General features: G+C 41.2%; 1 protein-coding gene across 2 annotated transcripts in view; it reads right to left on the reverse strand.

The window, feature by feature from the left end:
• Positions 1 to 14,390, reverse strand: part of inpp5a (inositol polyphosphate-5-phosphatase A) — a 288,035-nt gene extending 273,645 nt beyond the window's left edge. For both annotated transcript variants that reach the window (XM_088351848.1, XM_088351849.1), the window contains exon 1: positions 13,962 to 14,390. In XM_088351848.1, coding sequence (XP_088207974.1) covers positions 13,962 to 14,027 — 66 coding nt within the window. In that variant the 5' untranslated portion in view covers positions 14,028 to 14,390. The remainder of the gene's footprint in view (positions 1 to 13,961) is intronic.
• Between the last annotated feature and the right edge of the window lie 1,998 nt (positions 14,391 to 16,388).

Raw genomic sequence — 16,388 nt, forward strand, 5'->3', positions numbered from 1 at the left:
AAATTGTCATTTTTACCCGATTACATTTTTTTTTTTTAACAAAGATTTACCGCACTCCAAACTATTTGTCAGGCAGATCCGCCATTGTTGTTTTGGTCTCGCGGTTCGAGTTTTCGTCCGCACGCCGATATCGGCAAACGAGATCTCGTTGTTTCGAGATTACGTCATTGTGGTGGTTGTCGTTAAGGAAAGGTGAAGGCTAAGTATGCCTCCGAAAAAAGTTAGTATTATGTGAAAATCAACACAAAATTGGTCATTTCTTCAGTGTCAGTAATAAGTCGAAACTTTATGCAGAAAGTGATAACAACGGCAATAATTCCGGCACGAAAAGACGGCTGAGAAATTCTTCAGAAGATCACGAAGGCAAGGAAAACATGTGTGTTGAAGCCAACAATTCGACGATAGAAAACAAACGAAAGAATACTCCGAGCAAGGACTTTTCTGCCAAAATGGACTCAATTATATTCCTGGTTAAGCTATGAGGAGGATGATAATGGATTGGACCTTGAGAAGGCATTACAACTGTGGCGGGACAGCAAACCAAACTGAAAAATCTGAAGTGATAACTCCTTTTGTATTACCAATTAACTGTAATGATTAAAACACTACACTAAATTTGGGGGGACCCATAGATCTCTGTTGGGATTTTTGAGCATGCGAGTCCCCGAGACCAAACACTTTTCAGAGGTCAAATGAACACTGCACCTTTAAAGCCTATTGGAGCCAGCTGAGTGGTCAAGGTGTCATCGGCACAGTTGTGAGGTCCAAAACCAGTTACCAGCCTTCCTGTGCAGTGTTTGCATGTTACCCCGTGGCTGTGTGGGTTTCCCCCGGGCACTCCGGTTTCCTCCCACATTCCAAAAGACATGCATGGCAGGTTAACTGATGACTCCAAATTGTCCCTAGGTATGAGTGAGCGTGAGAATGGTTGTGTGTCTGTGTGCCCTGAGACTGGTTGGCAACCAGTCTACCCACTGTCCGAAGTTAGCATGGAGGGGCTCCAGCACCCCCTACGAACCTCGTGAAAAATAGCAGTGCAGATAATGGATGGATGGAGCCAGCGTCTGCAAACCCTCCAGATTGATCACACGACAGTCTGGAAAGAGCGATTCAGGAGCCAAAACAGCAACATAAATAGTCTTTTAGGGGCTGTAAACTGTACAGTGTAGTGCTAAATAGAGAATGTGTGTAGGTTGTGAATAGGCCACTGTCTTGTGTATTGGAGTAGATGTGTTCACTTAGTTTAAAAGCAGATGACACGCCAAATTACCGTAAATTCCGGACTATAGAGCGCACCTGATTATAAGCCGCACCCACCACATTTTAAGAGGAAAAACGATTTTGTACATATACAACCCGCACCTGTATATAAGCCGCATGCGCACACATTTAAACATGTAACACAAACACAAAATTAACCCAAACCCGACTTCAAGTCCCGCGATTGAAACTAAATGTCCTTCATTAAAGTCCACAGTCCAAAAATCACAGCCGGCAAAATGAACGGAAAATGATACCGGTACTTAAGGTTTGATGCAGACCTGCAGAGTCCGGGTCCCGTTGAAAGTAATCCAAGGAAAAAAGTGTATATTTCCAAAGGTAGGGGTGGGGAAAAATATATCAGATGAACACATTTACTGAGGCAATTCCTTTTTCTTTAACCAACTTTTTACCCCCTCTTCTTTCCTTGTCTGTCCCTCATCTTTGGCGGTCCCCACTTAAACTCTATATGAGCTGATTCTGTTAAGTCTAGATGGGTTGCATCATTGCGGCTTAAAGGAGGTTGTTTTGCTGTGAGTCAACTACCCTGGTGCTAGAGGTAAGATCTTGTAAATGTCAATCTTTAAGTTTGTTCCGCCCCTCACTTTTCGTTCATCCGTGCAAAACATATCAGAATAAGTGTCTAAAATAAATACATTACAAAAACATACAGTTGCAAATACATATTACACATGGGTTACACATATTTACAAAGAAAGACCATACACCGAGAGAGTTTTCAAAGCTTTAATAATAATAATATAGCTTTGACAGGGCAGTTAATGGTAGCAACACTCGAGCGCCGCTGGCGGCCGTTAGAAAAATGACATAAATTGGCCGCATCACTGAATAAGCCGCAGGGTTGAAAGTTAGGGAAAAAAGTAGCGGCTTATAGTCCGGAATTTACGGTAGTCAAAATGAAGCTTCAAAAAATATGCATGAAATAAGTCGAGCAATCCCTGCTACTGGCTGGCAACCAGTTCCGAGTGTCCCCTGCCCACTGCCCGAGGATGGCTAGGATGGGCTCCAGCACCCCCGCGACCCTACTGAGGATAAGGGGTGTAGATAATAAATGAATGAATCAGTCTAGCGATCTATTAAAAATCACACCCAAAATGCAAAAGACAGCATGTAATAATCAGCAGCCACAACACTTTTCACCCCCGACAAACACTTTTACCCTATAGCATATGAATAACCTATACTTTTTGTGGACAATATCTCTGTATTATTTGTAATTGCAACATCCTTTGCTGTCCAAAACTTGACATCAGGTTACATTTTGCTGAGTTTCCGGCAATGCAAAATTATTTTTCACTTTTGAATGAATTGACTCATGTACTATTGCAAAGGTTGTACGGCCTACAATCGTCGTTTATTCCTACAATTCTTTCACAAGATATCCATTTATTTTTATTTCCTGATATATTTTGTCGCATTAACATTTTGGGGGGCTTATTGAGTCGGTTGTACGATACAGAACTGTATTTAATCACATTTTTTAGTGGAAGTACAATGTTAGCAACAAGATTCACTTGATATCATTGGAAATTATTTGAATGCAACACAAACTTTTTCTTCTTTTTTTCCGTGTTTTTCTATTTTATTTTTTTTAATTTCTTTAAAAAAAAAAATCTCATTGTGTTTATTTTTTCCGAGCTTTTACTTTTTTCTTTTGTTCTCTATTTACTTTTTTCCTACATTTCTTTCTTTCTGGCTTTTTTTCTAGATTTTTCCCTCTTTTTTCTTCCTTTTGTTTCTTTTTTTCTCAGCTTTTCACTACTTTTTCATTTTGGTATTTTTTTCTTTTTTGTTTTATTCCCCCCTTTCTTTAAGTCATTTTGTGCATCATTTTACTTAATATTTGGTCATGTTGGGATTAAAGAAGCAAAAACAACCTGAAGAGCCGTTTAGGACCCGAAAGAGCCGGTTCCTTTTAGTGAGCCGAGCCGAAGAAGCCGGTCCTCAAGAAACTCAACTGACTTTACTCAACTTCGTTCTACTTCAACATTGACTTCAAAATACCGCGTTTAGAACACAGCGTCAGGGGAACCTGTGTATTTTTACCTTCATGCACTGTAACTTTGACATAAGTTGTTTCTTAATGAGTAATTTTGAGCCCTGATTTTTGTGCGCTGGCTAGATTTTCTTGTGCGCTGAGAATGTGCGAGCAGTGCGCAATTGCAATTGGATATGATATGCAGTGGGGTGCATTAGGCAGTGTGATGGCATAAAGATATATTTTTTACTTAATCGGGATGGATGGACAGCAGCCACCAGTTTAGGTTTGGTTCCATTTTAAAGGTTTTACTATTGTGCCGGTATATAGAATACTTTATTCCTACCAGCACTCAAGTCCATTCTAATAATTTGAGAAAATGAGAGTGTGTTATTCGTACAAAACATTTCTGTATTTCAAAAGTGTTTCATGTGACCTACCTCGCAGAGCAACATGACCTGGATATGCCACCAGCCTACAAATCAATGCACGAAAGACTAAAAGGTAAAGGTTGTTTCTTTCCGTGAAAACCCAACACAGAGACCAATAGGGCTCAGCGGGACTGCATCCACGCCACCAATTTGTTCTAAAACTAAAATAAAAAATAAAACATAAAAAGAATTACCGTATTTTCCGCACTATAAGGCGCACCTAAAAGCCTTTATTTTTTTCAAAAAATGATCATGCGCCTTATAATACAGTGCGCCTTATATGTGGATCAATATTAAGTCGCAGTCTTCCAACTAACTTGCAGCCGCCGACTAGATTTTCCCCCTAACGCCAAGTAGTCCGCGGTGTATGCTGGGATTTATTTACCGGCGTTTCATTGGCTAACCAATGTGTCAATCATCAGTTGAATCGATCACTAGTGGCTAAAGTTATTCGGAGGTCAAGGGGGCGGATCCTTTTTATCATCTACAGGCTGGCATAGGCTTAACGGCGAAACAAAGCCTGCAATTGGCCGAAAAAGATGAATGTGTATAGCACGTGGTTGACGGCATACATAAAGCATTTTTTACTATTCTGTATTTGTAAATATTTTATTCTCCTGGATTTACTACACTCACGGATATAAGAGGAGCATGGCTGCACATTATTATTGAACACAACGACTTCGGTGAGCTACTCCGGCTATATATTTTCCCCGTATCTTGTTTCAGACTGAACTCGATGTTTCTGTGATAAGCGGTGCAGATAATGGAGGGAATGGAGTGTCTATTTTTAAATTAAACTCAATTCCAAGTGTTTATTGTCATATGCACAGTCAAGTTGCGAGCGAAAAAGAAAATAGAAACTAAGGAATGGTTGGCACACTGACTTCCGAATGATATTTGGAACGATGCATTTGAGTGACATCGTACGGACACCGCATCCGCACGTGTCTACGACACGTATTTGCTTCTTTGCAAGCTTTCGGAATGTTTAGTTTGACTGAACTATCTGACTGTTTTGTCGACGTTCCCATTGTAGCGCCTTATAATCCGGTGCGTCTTATGTATGTCAAATATAGGACCAAAAACTATTTTTTCGGGGTGCGCCCTATAACCCGCTGCGCCTTATAGTGCGGAAAATATGGTACTACTTCAATTTTAAGTTCATCTATTTCTAAAACATGTTTTAACAATTATTAATGGCTGGGAGACTTGAAAATGGACAAGGTCATGAAATATGTGCAATTATGACCTAAAAAATAATTTACCTGAATTACATTTTGTTTCTGTTGTGCAGTGGTTAGCACATTTGCCTGACACGCGAAAGGACCTGGTTCGACACAGGGTGGAAACATATTGAAGGATTTTATGCATATTACAATAAAGGTTATTAAATAAAAGTTACATTTATCAAGTGCAATGAAGATTTTCACTGAGTGAGCTTCAGGTCACATGCGGAATGTTTTGGCTGGGAAATTTTGATAACAGGACGAAGAACGCCAGACGCACAAGGACAGACATTGCAACGCTCTTTTACGGGATGATGGAGCCCACGTGGGGGGCTTTCCGGGCCCGCCCATGGGAGGAGCCGGCACACCAGCTTGTGGAAAAAACCGTGGGCCGAGGAAAGAACTTTAAATAAAATTGCATTTATATAGCGCCTTACAAGTAAATGACTTTCTCTTGATCCCAAGACAAGCGCTCTACCTCCTGAGCTACTGCCTTCCCTACTTAAGAAGATCGGGGGAGAATCGGGGGAAGGCTTGACAGACTCGAGCGACACAAATTCGGCTAATTCGATTGAGTTCACTTATTGAAATACTATAGAAATTAAAATCTGCCCCCCGTGTGAAAATGTCGGCTATTCTTGTCCATCTTTTCCCAAAAAGAAACGAGCGCGCATCGTTAGGTGGTGTTTGGATAATGGAGTCAGATAACTAATTTGAACAATTTGGTAAACGGTACATTTGTAATATCAATTCCTAAAAATTTGTTGGCCTGGAGAGGGATGAGCGCCACCAGGCTGTACTTTTCCATGACACACCAGGGAAATGGTGTCCAATGGTGCAGACTTTGTGATGTCTGAGGTTAAAAAAAAGACATTTTTTGCAGCTTCGGAAATAATTTGTAAGAACAAGATTGATTCAAATAAGGTAAGTGTGTATTAGAATTTGGCAGCACTCAGCCAAAGATTATTTGCAAAAGTGCAACTTTATGTAACAAGTATTTGTATTTGCAAGTCAATACACTCAAGTGCAGTGCTTTTTTTATGTCCTAAGTGCAAACAAGGAATTCAATCTTGGTCATAGTCGCATTAAATGATTTCTTTATCTAAATTATTGGTCTTTATTGTCCTTGATAACAAGGTAGCTAAAAATTGTATGCAACAAGATTAGACATGTCACTCCAGGGTAATCATGGGTAATGAGGCCCAAAGACTGCTCTGAATCTGGATTTTGGACTTGTCATATCCAAAAACTGGTTACAGACAAAAAGCAAACATTACTTAAAAAAAAAAAAAAAAACTATTATGATATTGCCAACACCAAAAACATTATAATCATCATCATTATTAAATACAATGACTATCAGCAACATTGTTAATTGTATCCAAAGGCTGTTGTTATCAAATTACAACCAAACTATCAGCCCGGTAGACAGATTGTATTTTTCCATCACAAACAATGTTCCCTCTAAGCTGCGCGCGTGCGCAATCGCGCACTGCCAGCACATTCTCAGCGCACAAGAAAATCTAGTCAGGTCACTTAAAATCCGGGCTCGAAATTGCTAATTAAGAAGCAAATTAAGTCAAAGTTACAGGGCATGAATGTAAAAATACACGGGTTCCCCTGACGCTGTTTTCTAAATGCGGTATTTTGAAGTCAATGTCGAAGAAGAACGAAGTTGAGTAAAGTCAGTAGAGTTTTTTGAGAACCGGCTTCTTCGGCTCGGCTCACTAAAGGGAACCGGCTCTTTCGGGTCCCAAACGGCTCTTCAGGTTGTTTTTGCTTCTTTAATCCCTACACGACCAAATATTATGTAAAATTGTGTACAAAATGACTTAAAGGAAGGGGGGAATTGAACAAAAAAGAAAAAAAAATCCAAACTGAGAAAGTGAAAAAGCTGAGAAAAAAGAAACAAAAGGAAGAGAAAAAAGAAGGACAAATTCAGAAAAAACGCCAGAAAAAAGGAAAAGAAAGAAATGTAGGAAAAAAGTAAATAGAGAACAAAAAGAAAAAAGCTAGGAAAAAATAAACACAAAGAGATTTTTTTTAAAGGAATTTAAAAACAAAAATGGAAAAAAAACAGGGAAAAAGAAGAAAAAGTTTGTGTTGCATTCAAATCATTTCCAATTATACCAAGTCAATCTTGTTGCCAACATTGAACTTCCACTAAAAAATGTAATTATATACATTTCTGTATCGCGCAACCGACTAAATAAGCTGCCAAAAACGTAAGTATTATGCGACAAAAGATACCAGGAAAAAAAAGAAATGGAAATCTTGTGAAAGAATTGTTGTAAAAACAAATTACCTTTGTAGGCCGTACAACCTTTGCAATAATACATGAGTCCATTCATTCAAAAGAGAATTTTTTTTTGCATTGCCGGAAACTCGGCAAAATGTAACGTGATGTCAAGTTTTGGACATGTTTGATAATGAATTATCTTGCCACACTTGGGATGGCCGTTGCTCACTGTTGTTTCAAGCGTTGCTCACTGTCTTTGTGTGAACGCTCAGACCCGTAAGGAAAATAACAGGGAACATTGGTTATCACCCCACTTCTGTATTTATGTTAATACAGTAAAATACAGTAACAGATATGTATGCTGATTTGTTGCACATTGCTGCTTAAGTGTACTGCACAGTCTCATCTCATCTCATCTCATCAGCTGCACCGCTTATCCTCAGTAGGGTCGCGGGGATGCTGGAGCCCATCCCAGCAATCATCGGGCAGTGGGCAGGGGACACCCTGAACCGGTTGCCAGCCAATCGCAGGGCACACGGGGACAGACAACTCACTCGCTCATTCACACCTAGGGACAATTTGGACCGCTCAATCCACCTGAAACGCATGTCTTTGGAATGTGGGAGGAAACCGGAGTGCCTGGAGGAAACCCACGCAAGCACGGGGAGAACATACAAACTCCGCACAGGAAGTCTGGAGCTGGATTTGAACCCACGCAGGAGGTTCCCATGACTTGAACTGTGCCGCACATGCGCTAACCACTGCGCCGCCGTGCTGCCCTACTGCACAGTCAATATCATTTTTTTTTTGCATAAAAAAAAAAGAAAAGTTCACCGATTTTAACAGTGATGACATTCCATACTTGCACATTTTAAGTCAGTGGAATTTTCCAGAGCTCCAAACCCTTAACTCCACATCATCGGTGTTCACGGTTTGTTTTCCCTTTGTTACACGATGGAAGTTTTCCCTCTTTGGTTTATAAATACCTTTCTTCTCAACCGAGTGCCGAATGTCTCATGGATTTTTCTTCCCCAGACTTTGAAAAGACTCAGCCGAAATTTTCATGAGAGTTTGTTCTCTTGAGTGAGTGAGAGCACGCCTCTTGTTCTATTTATAGCTCCTCGTGTGTCGGTACCCCGACCGTTGAATGGAGTCTTTGTGGACTCGGATCCAAATTTAGGTCTGCTCATGAGAATTGTCCTGTGAGACCTTGATCCGGAGATGAAAATATGAAAGATAAATGGCGATTGAAATTTGGGTTTGTCTTCATCGTATCGCTGCAATGTGTAGACTTGAGATTATTCTATTTAGCGGGAATTCATTTATTGTCTGCATTGATTAGTTTCTGGTTTTCATCTTACGTGCTGACGATTGTGATCAATGTTCCCTGTCATTTTCCTTACGGGACTGAGCGTTCACACAAAGTCGGTGAGCAACGCTTGAAACAACAGTGAGCAACCGTAATCCCAAGTGTGGCAACTAATCCATTATCAAACCAATCCATGTCCAAAACTTGACATCACCTTACATTTTGCTGAGTTCCCGGCAAAGCAAAATGATTTTTCTCTTTTGAATGAATTGACTCATGTACTATTGCAAAGGTTGTACGGCCTACAAACGTCGTTTGTTCTTACAATTCTTTCACAAGATATCCATTTCTTTTTATTTCCTGATATATTTTGTCGCATAATACTAACATTTTTGGGGGCTTATTGAGTCGGTGGCACGATACTCAACTGTATTTAATCACATTTTTGAGTAGAAGTACAATGTTGGCAACAAGATTCACTTGATATAATTGGAAATTATTTGAATGCAACACAAACTTTTGTTCTTTTTCCGTGTTTTTTTCTACTTTTTTTAAATTCCTTTAAAAAAAATCTCTGTTTATTTTTTCCTAGCTCTTACTTTTTTCTTTTTGTCCTCTATTTACATTTTTTCCTTTGTTTCTTTCTTTTCTTTTTTTCTGGCTTTTTCTGAATTTTTCCTTCTTTTTTCTCTTCTTTTTGTTTATTTTTTCTCAGCTTTTCACTACTTTTTCATTTTGGTATTTTTTTTCTTTATTGTTCCATCCCCCCTCTTCCTTTAAGTCATTTTGTGCATAATTTTACATCATATTTGGTCATATAGGGATGAAAAAAACAAAAACAACTTGAAGAGCCGTTTAGGACCCGAGAGAGCCGGTTCCTTTTAGTGAGCCAAGCCGAAGAAGCGGGTTCTCGAAAAACTCTATTAACTTTACTCAACTTTGTTCTCCTTCGACCTTGACTTCAAAATACCGCATTTAGGACACAACGTCAGGGGAACCCGTTAATTTTTACCTTCATGCACTGTAACTTTGACTTAATTCGCTTCTTAATTAGCCATTTCGAGCCCTGATTTTTGTGCGCTGGCTCGATTTTCTTGTGCGCTGAGAATGTGCGGGCATTGCACAATTGCGCACGTGCGCAGCTCAGAGGGAACATTGGTTATGACTATTTGTTAAAATTCAATATTTTTCAATTTTCCCTCATCGTGGTTGGTCTAGATGAGTGGGATTACTGTATTTTCTGGACTATAAGGCGCACCGTAATGTAAGCGCACCCCCAGAAAATAGTCTTTTGATATATATTTTCCATACATAAGGCGAACAGGACAAAAAGACGCTACAGTAGGAACGTCAACAAAATAGGTGTCATATTTGACCCCGATCTGTCCTTTCAAACACACGTTAAGAAAATGACTAGAAAAGCTTTCTTCCATCTTCGCAACATTGCTCAAATTCGCCCTATGCTGTCTCAGTCCGATGCGGAGATTATAATTCATGCGTTTGTTACTTCCTGCTTGATGACTGTAATGCCCTACTCTCCGTTCTCCCGAAGTCCAAAATCAAGAGCCGTCAGCTAATACAAAATGCTGCAGCGAGGCTTCTAACAAAGACAAGAAAGTTTGATCACATGACCCCGATTTTAGCTAACCTGCATTGGTTCCCTGTTAGCTTAAAATGTGATTTGAAGGTTCTGTTGGTAGTATACAAAATCATGCATGAACTTGCTCCCTCATATCTTTCAGAATTAATTTCCCCCTATGTTCCGGTCCGGAGCCTTCGCTCTGAAATTGCTGGTCTACTAGACGTACCAAGAGCCAAGAAGAAATCTGCAGGTCAGAGAGTGTCTCCATTGGGTCCTGGTGCTGTGGAATGCTCTTCCCCCTGAGATTGGATCTGCAACCTCAGTGGAACTGTTTAAATCTAGGCTTAAAACACACTTCTATTCTATAGCATATGAATAACCTAGATTTTATGTTGACAATATCTGTGTATTATTTGACCTCATGTAGGTTTTAGATCAGGTGATAGTGTCATAATAGTCCGTAGTTTGCAATAGTCTTTGATCTGTGCAGCCCTTTGAGACTCTTTGTGATTAAGGGCATCACAAATAAACATGACTTGACTTTAATGGATGATAGGGGCAGGGGTTACCACTGGGAGGCGCTAAAGAATACACTGTCCCTTTATGAAAGTTTAACTATCCTAAAATGCTAAAGTTCAAGAACAAACTATAGACAACATGAGTAGAAATCAGTGACACGAGTATAAAATGAAATTTGTTGACAGAAATATTCGGTCACCCCCGGATAACGTTTGTTTATGCCGGCAACCAGACGTCAACGTGGGCTTGTGCTGTGAAATCTCCCGTTCCACTGGCATCCTAATTATTCTTTCTACACATACTCGCGTCACATGAGAGTGAAAGTGGGCCACGGAAAACAAATAACAGGAAACCATGAATATAAAAAGCCCCTTGAGTGTCTTTCTGAGAACCACGACAGTCTCGCGTGTTTCTACGCGAGACTTCCAATCCAAGCTACCGCGGGTGACTTGAAACACGGGAGTCGTGACGAAATGAGATGCATACCTGTCAAGCTGTACCTTTTTGCCGTATAGAGTACGTTTATTATGCATTTTAAGACGTGTACGACGCACGAGAAAATCGGTACAGAAAACCACAAATTTGTCAATGATGGGTACCATCCGGTATACACCGACTATCCCCAAACGGCAAATCAATCGAGTCAAACGAGGTCGCCACGGTACCCTCTATCTCGGTATAGTTTTTGTCGTTGCAAACCAAGCCAGCAGTTTGCTCCTACTGTGCGCATGCGTCTGCCGCCTGGAGATTTCCCATTATGCATCATTCCGTGGTAGTTGTGTAGTGAAAGGAAGTCCGTCTCTTTTTAGAGAACCGGCTTTTTCGGCTCAACTCATTAAAGAGAGCCGGCTCTCAAACGGCTCACTTGCTTTCATGCATTTTATTACGAATGATGATGTTGTATAAAGAAGTTGAGAAAAAAAGGAAGTATAAAAGGAGTAAATGAAAAAAGGTTTGTGGTTATCCCTTTAATCAGTATATTACAAACAATAATTTAATGCAGAAAATGAATTAATAATTTGAATCTCTCTTATCTCACTACTTAATGTTCATTAACCACCAATCGAGAGCCGGTTCCCTCAGTCTCTATTTTTCCTCTAGTGATGCACTTTATAAGAATTCTGCTCTAATGAATTTGTTGAGTCTAAAAAAAGGTTAAAATTGTTTTGTATTTTATCTTTTTCCTTGCAGATTTATAAATATTTTAATTTATGTTTCATGTGTTTTTTCAGTGTTAACATGTAGGTGTAATTTATAGTTTAGTTTCCCCCGTTTTAAGTCATTAGGGGCGGCATTAGCTCAGGAGGCTTGGGATCAAAAGATCGCAGGTTCGATTCCCGGCTCCTCCGTGTTATATGTCGAAGTGTCCTTGGGCAAGACACTGAATCCCTAATCCCAAATAAGCAGGTTGGCGCCTTGCATGGCTGCTATTGGTGTGTGAGTGTGTGTGTGAATGGGTAAGTGTGAAGCACATTGTAGAGCGCTTTGGCAGGTCTTCATTAACTTGAAAAGCGCAATATAAATGCAGACCATTTACCATTAAGAATATACAGTGGAACCTCGGTTTTCGAACGACTCACAGTCCGAACAAAAAATTCGAGAAATTCTTGCTCCGTACCGGCGTTCGAACAAAAATCGGAATTCGAACGCCGGTACGACGCGTGAGTGCGTACGCGAGGGTGGGATGCTGAGCGGCGTACGGGTGATGAAAATACGTGAAGTCGCAAAACCACGTTAAGTATTCCGCGATACAGCTATGCCTAACTGTAGTGCAGTGGTACCGTCTCGGGGTGGATGTTTCACATCACATTTTTTTTACTCCTTTTAATTTTCTCAGGTGCAATTGCCCCTCCAATACACTAGGGGACGTCTGAGATGAAACAAATGTGTAGCAAATGGGCCGAGTTACAGAATTTCGTCGAACTCCACCACCCCGATGAAGCTGCAGCCACCAGAGTCATCAATAACTTTAACGACACTGTCATGAACCACTTCCGAAAAGTGTTAAAAAGAAGGCAGAAGCAAGTGTCATTGGATAGATATTTTAAGAGAAAAGAACATCCTGTAGCCGAGTCAGCCGTAGCAAAGAGATTTGAACGTGTGAGCACCCCTCAGACAGAAGATCTCCCCCAAGTTTTTACGGAAGGGGACTCTCCTTCCAAACAATCATTTTCCTTCCTCCTCCATCCCTCTCCACTGTCCACCTGCACCTTCTGCTGACCACCACAAAGGTAAAAAATCCTATTTATAATTATTTTCTTCATCCTATTTTTTTTTTTTTACACGTTCATGTTAGCGTAATTTTTGCGTACGGAAGATTACAATAATGCGAACGTCCGATTAGCCTGGGTTACATTTATCTCATCTCATCTCATTAGCTACACCGCTTATCCTCAGTAGGGTCGCGGGGGTGCTGGAGCCCATCCCAGCAATCATCGGGCAGTGGGCAGGGGACACCCTGAACTGGTTGCCAGATAATCGCAGGGCACACGGGGACAGACAACTCACTCGCTCATTCACACCTAGGGGCAATTTGGACCGGCCAATCCACCTGAAATGCATGTTTTTGGAATGTGGGAGGAAACCGGAGTGCCCGGAGGAAACCCACGCAAGCACGGGGAGAACATACAAACTCCGCACAGGAAGATTTGAACCCACGCAGGAGGTTCCCAAGACATGAACTGTGCCGCACATGCGCTAACCACTGCGCCGCCGTGCTGCCTGGGTTACATTTATGTTTATGTTATTTGTGTCTTAAAGGTAAACATTCAGGGTGTTGGAACGGATTAAAACGATTTACATTGTTTGTAATGGGAAAAATGATTTCGGTGTTCGAACAAATCGCTTTTCGAACAGGGTTCTGGAACGGATTATGGTCGAGAACCCAGGTTCCACTGTATATGATATGACGAAACACATGTACAATATAGGGCAGCATGGCGACGCAGTGGTTAGCGAACCTCCTGCGTGGGTTCAAATCCAGTTACCGGACTTACTGTGCGGTGTTTGCATGTTCTCCCCGTGCTTGCGTGGGTTTCCTCCGGGCACTCCGGTTTCCTCCCACATTCCAAAGACATGCATTTCAGGTGGATTGGCCAGTCCAAATTGTCCCTAGGTGTGAATGAGCGAGTGAATTGTCTGTCCCTGTGTACCCTGGCAACCAGTTCAGGGTGTCCCCTGCCCACTGCCCAGGGATGGGCTCCAGCACCCCCGCGACCCTACTAAGGATGAGCGGTGCAGCTAATGAGATGTACAATATATCATGTTAGACTACATCAATAAACACGTTTGGAAAAAAAAAGGATATGGTGTAAGATTATTTTGTATTTTGTAAAGTTACAAAAGAAGAATATTAAGAAAGCGGAGAGTGTATTGAAGACGTCAAAAACTCACGTCCTCGAAGAGGGAGCCCACATTGGCTGTCACCAGCAGTATTCCCGTTCCTTCCTTTCCAGCCATGGTTCCGTCTCTCAGGTCGTTTAAGGACTGGACGGTGAACTTCACAGATAAGAATAAATAGTCACGTCTGGAAAATGGTCTTTAAAACGCTGGGAATTCGCCACTTAAGCCGGGGTTAAGGCGGCTCGGCATATTTTTCAGTAGTGCATCTACGAGGAGTTGCTTGGCGGTGCAAGGTCCGCTGGCGACGCTCGTTAGCCTTCTTCTTTCCTTCTCTACTTCCCCGTCGCCATTGTTTGAAAAAGTTTCCGTTTTATATTGCGGGGAGAGACCGGAGGGACGTTGCTATTCCTTGCTCGGAAGAGCGTAAAAGTGTCCCTTCACCAGGACCATGGCTTTCCAGTCTTCACGATAGGCTGGAGTCCCGCAACTACTGTGACGTCACGGATCCAATCCGAAACACGGGGTGCTCTTAAAGAGACAGCGCACTATAAACACAGCTGTTGCTCTTTTGCTTCCTGTGACGTGGGAGGTTGCCGCATGGTTGATGCCAGGGCGATTACAAATTTCGGGCTGTTGGAATTGTATTAATTTAAAGATGTAGAAGTAGCTGAGAGACGGGCACTGGAAAAGCTGCGGTCAATCGTGGACGATTCATCACATCCACTACACAGCGTTATATCCAGACAGAAGAGCAGCTTCAGCGACAGACTGCTGTCACAGTCTTGTACCGCGGACAGACTGAAGAGATCTTTTCTTACTCATGCCATGAGGCTCTTTAACTCCACCCGGCGGGGTAAAGGCCCACATTAAACCACACCCCCTACATTGCATATTACTGTATTTTATTGCAATGTGTATTCTGTGTAGCACTATCTAGATACCCTATATAACACGCTACAGTGGGTATTAGCACGTCACATTGGGTATTTGTATATTGTATCGTTTTTGCTTTATTATTGTATTGTTCTGAGCAAAGGGATGCTGCTGGAAATGTGAATTTCCCTGCGGGGATGAATAAAGTATCTATCTATCTATCTATCTATCTATCTAACTATGTTCCAAAAAAAAATCTAGTACAGTACAGTGAAACCTTGGTTCTCGACCATAATCTGTTCCAGAACCCCGTTCGAAAACCGATTTGTTCGATCACCGAAAGCATTTTCCCATTAAAAATAATGTAAATCGTTTTAATCCGTTCCAACACCCTGAATGTTTACCTTGAATGTTTAACATAAACATAAAGCTAACCCGGGCTAATCGTACCTTCGCGTTATTGTAATCTTCCGTACGAAAGATTACCCTAACATGAACGTGTAAAAATAAAAAAAATCAGGTCGTTTACATGTCTGGTGAGCGGTTCGTTGGAAAGGGGGCTCCGTTCCAACACCCTAAATGTTGGGCTCCGTTCCAGCACACTGAATGTTTACCTTAAATGTTCAACGTAAACATAAAGCTAACCCAGGCTAATCATACGTTCGCGTTACCATAATCTTCCATACGAAAGATTACGCTAACATGAACGTGTAAAAATAAAAAAAAGGTAAAGAAAAGAATTATAAATAGGATTCCTTACCTTTGTGGTGGTCAGCAGAAGGCGCTCGCACACCTTCTTCATATTTTGCTATTATTTCTTTCTTAAATGCAATAGTTGTACCCGCTACTTTTCTTTGTTCACCTGTAGCAACTTTGCTGCTTGCACTGACTTTCTTCAGAGGCATAATAAGGGGCTAAAACACCCGTACGCCGCTCAGCGTCGCACCCTAGCATTTTTTGACCGAACAGCGAAGAATTTCTCTAAATTTTTGGTCGGACTCCCATTTGTTCGAACTGAGAGGCGTTCGAAAACCGAGGTTCCACTGTACTCGGAAATTTGGTTGGTGCACAGGTATACATGTTAAGTTTCAGAAATGGGAAATCGGGAGGTTTTTTTTTTCGACGCGACCCTTAACGCGACATATGTGGTGCATTCTTGCAAGTTAAGACAATGTCAATCATTGAAGTGACTATTATTTGAAAAGACAACAATAAAATTCGTTTTTCAATCTACTTTATTGTTATTTTATGTTTACGTAACGGGTGTAATAATAACTTTTGTTTAGTTGAAATTCCTGCTGAAACATGTTGTGTAGTTTTTGTGTAAGTGTCCTGCAATGATGAGTCCAACAGTGCCACCTGCTGGTATGGGGTAAGGTTGGGTTTGGCTTTGGATTTTGTGACCGGAAGGCGGGGTTTGTTGGCAGTCTACAGCGCGCTGCTAACGGTAAGGCTCGATCTTTTGGTGCTCCGCAAAAAGTTAATTTTAAACATTAAAACCACAGCTGACAAATCTCTCAACATGCACAGTAATGTGATTGATGTTGTCAAGCTGTTTGGATTTATTTTCGTTTTGTTTTTGTCGCCTTTTATGTTAGTTTTGCC

The sequence above is a fragment of the Urocampus carinirostris genome, chromosome 13 (assembly GCF_059441175.1).
Source record: "Urocampus carinirostris isolate Australia breed hairy pipefish chromosome 13, RoL_Ucar_1.0, whole genome shotgun sequence".
In the NCBI taxonomy this organism is placed as follows: Eukaryota; Metazoa; Chordata; class Actinopteri; order Syngnathiformes; family Syngnathidae; genus Urocampus; species Urocampus carinirostris.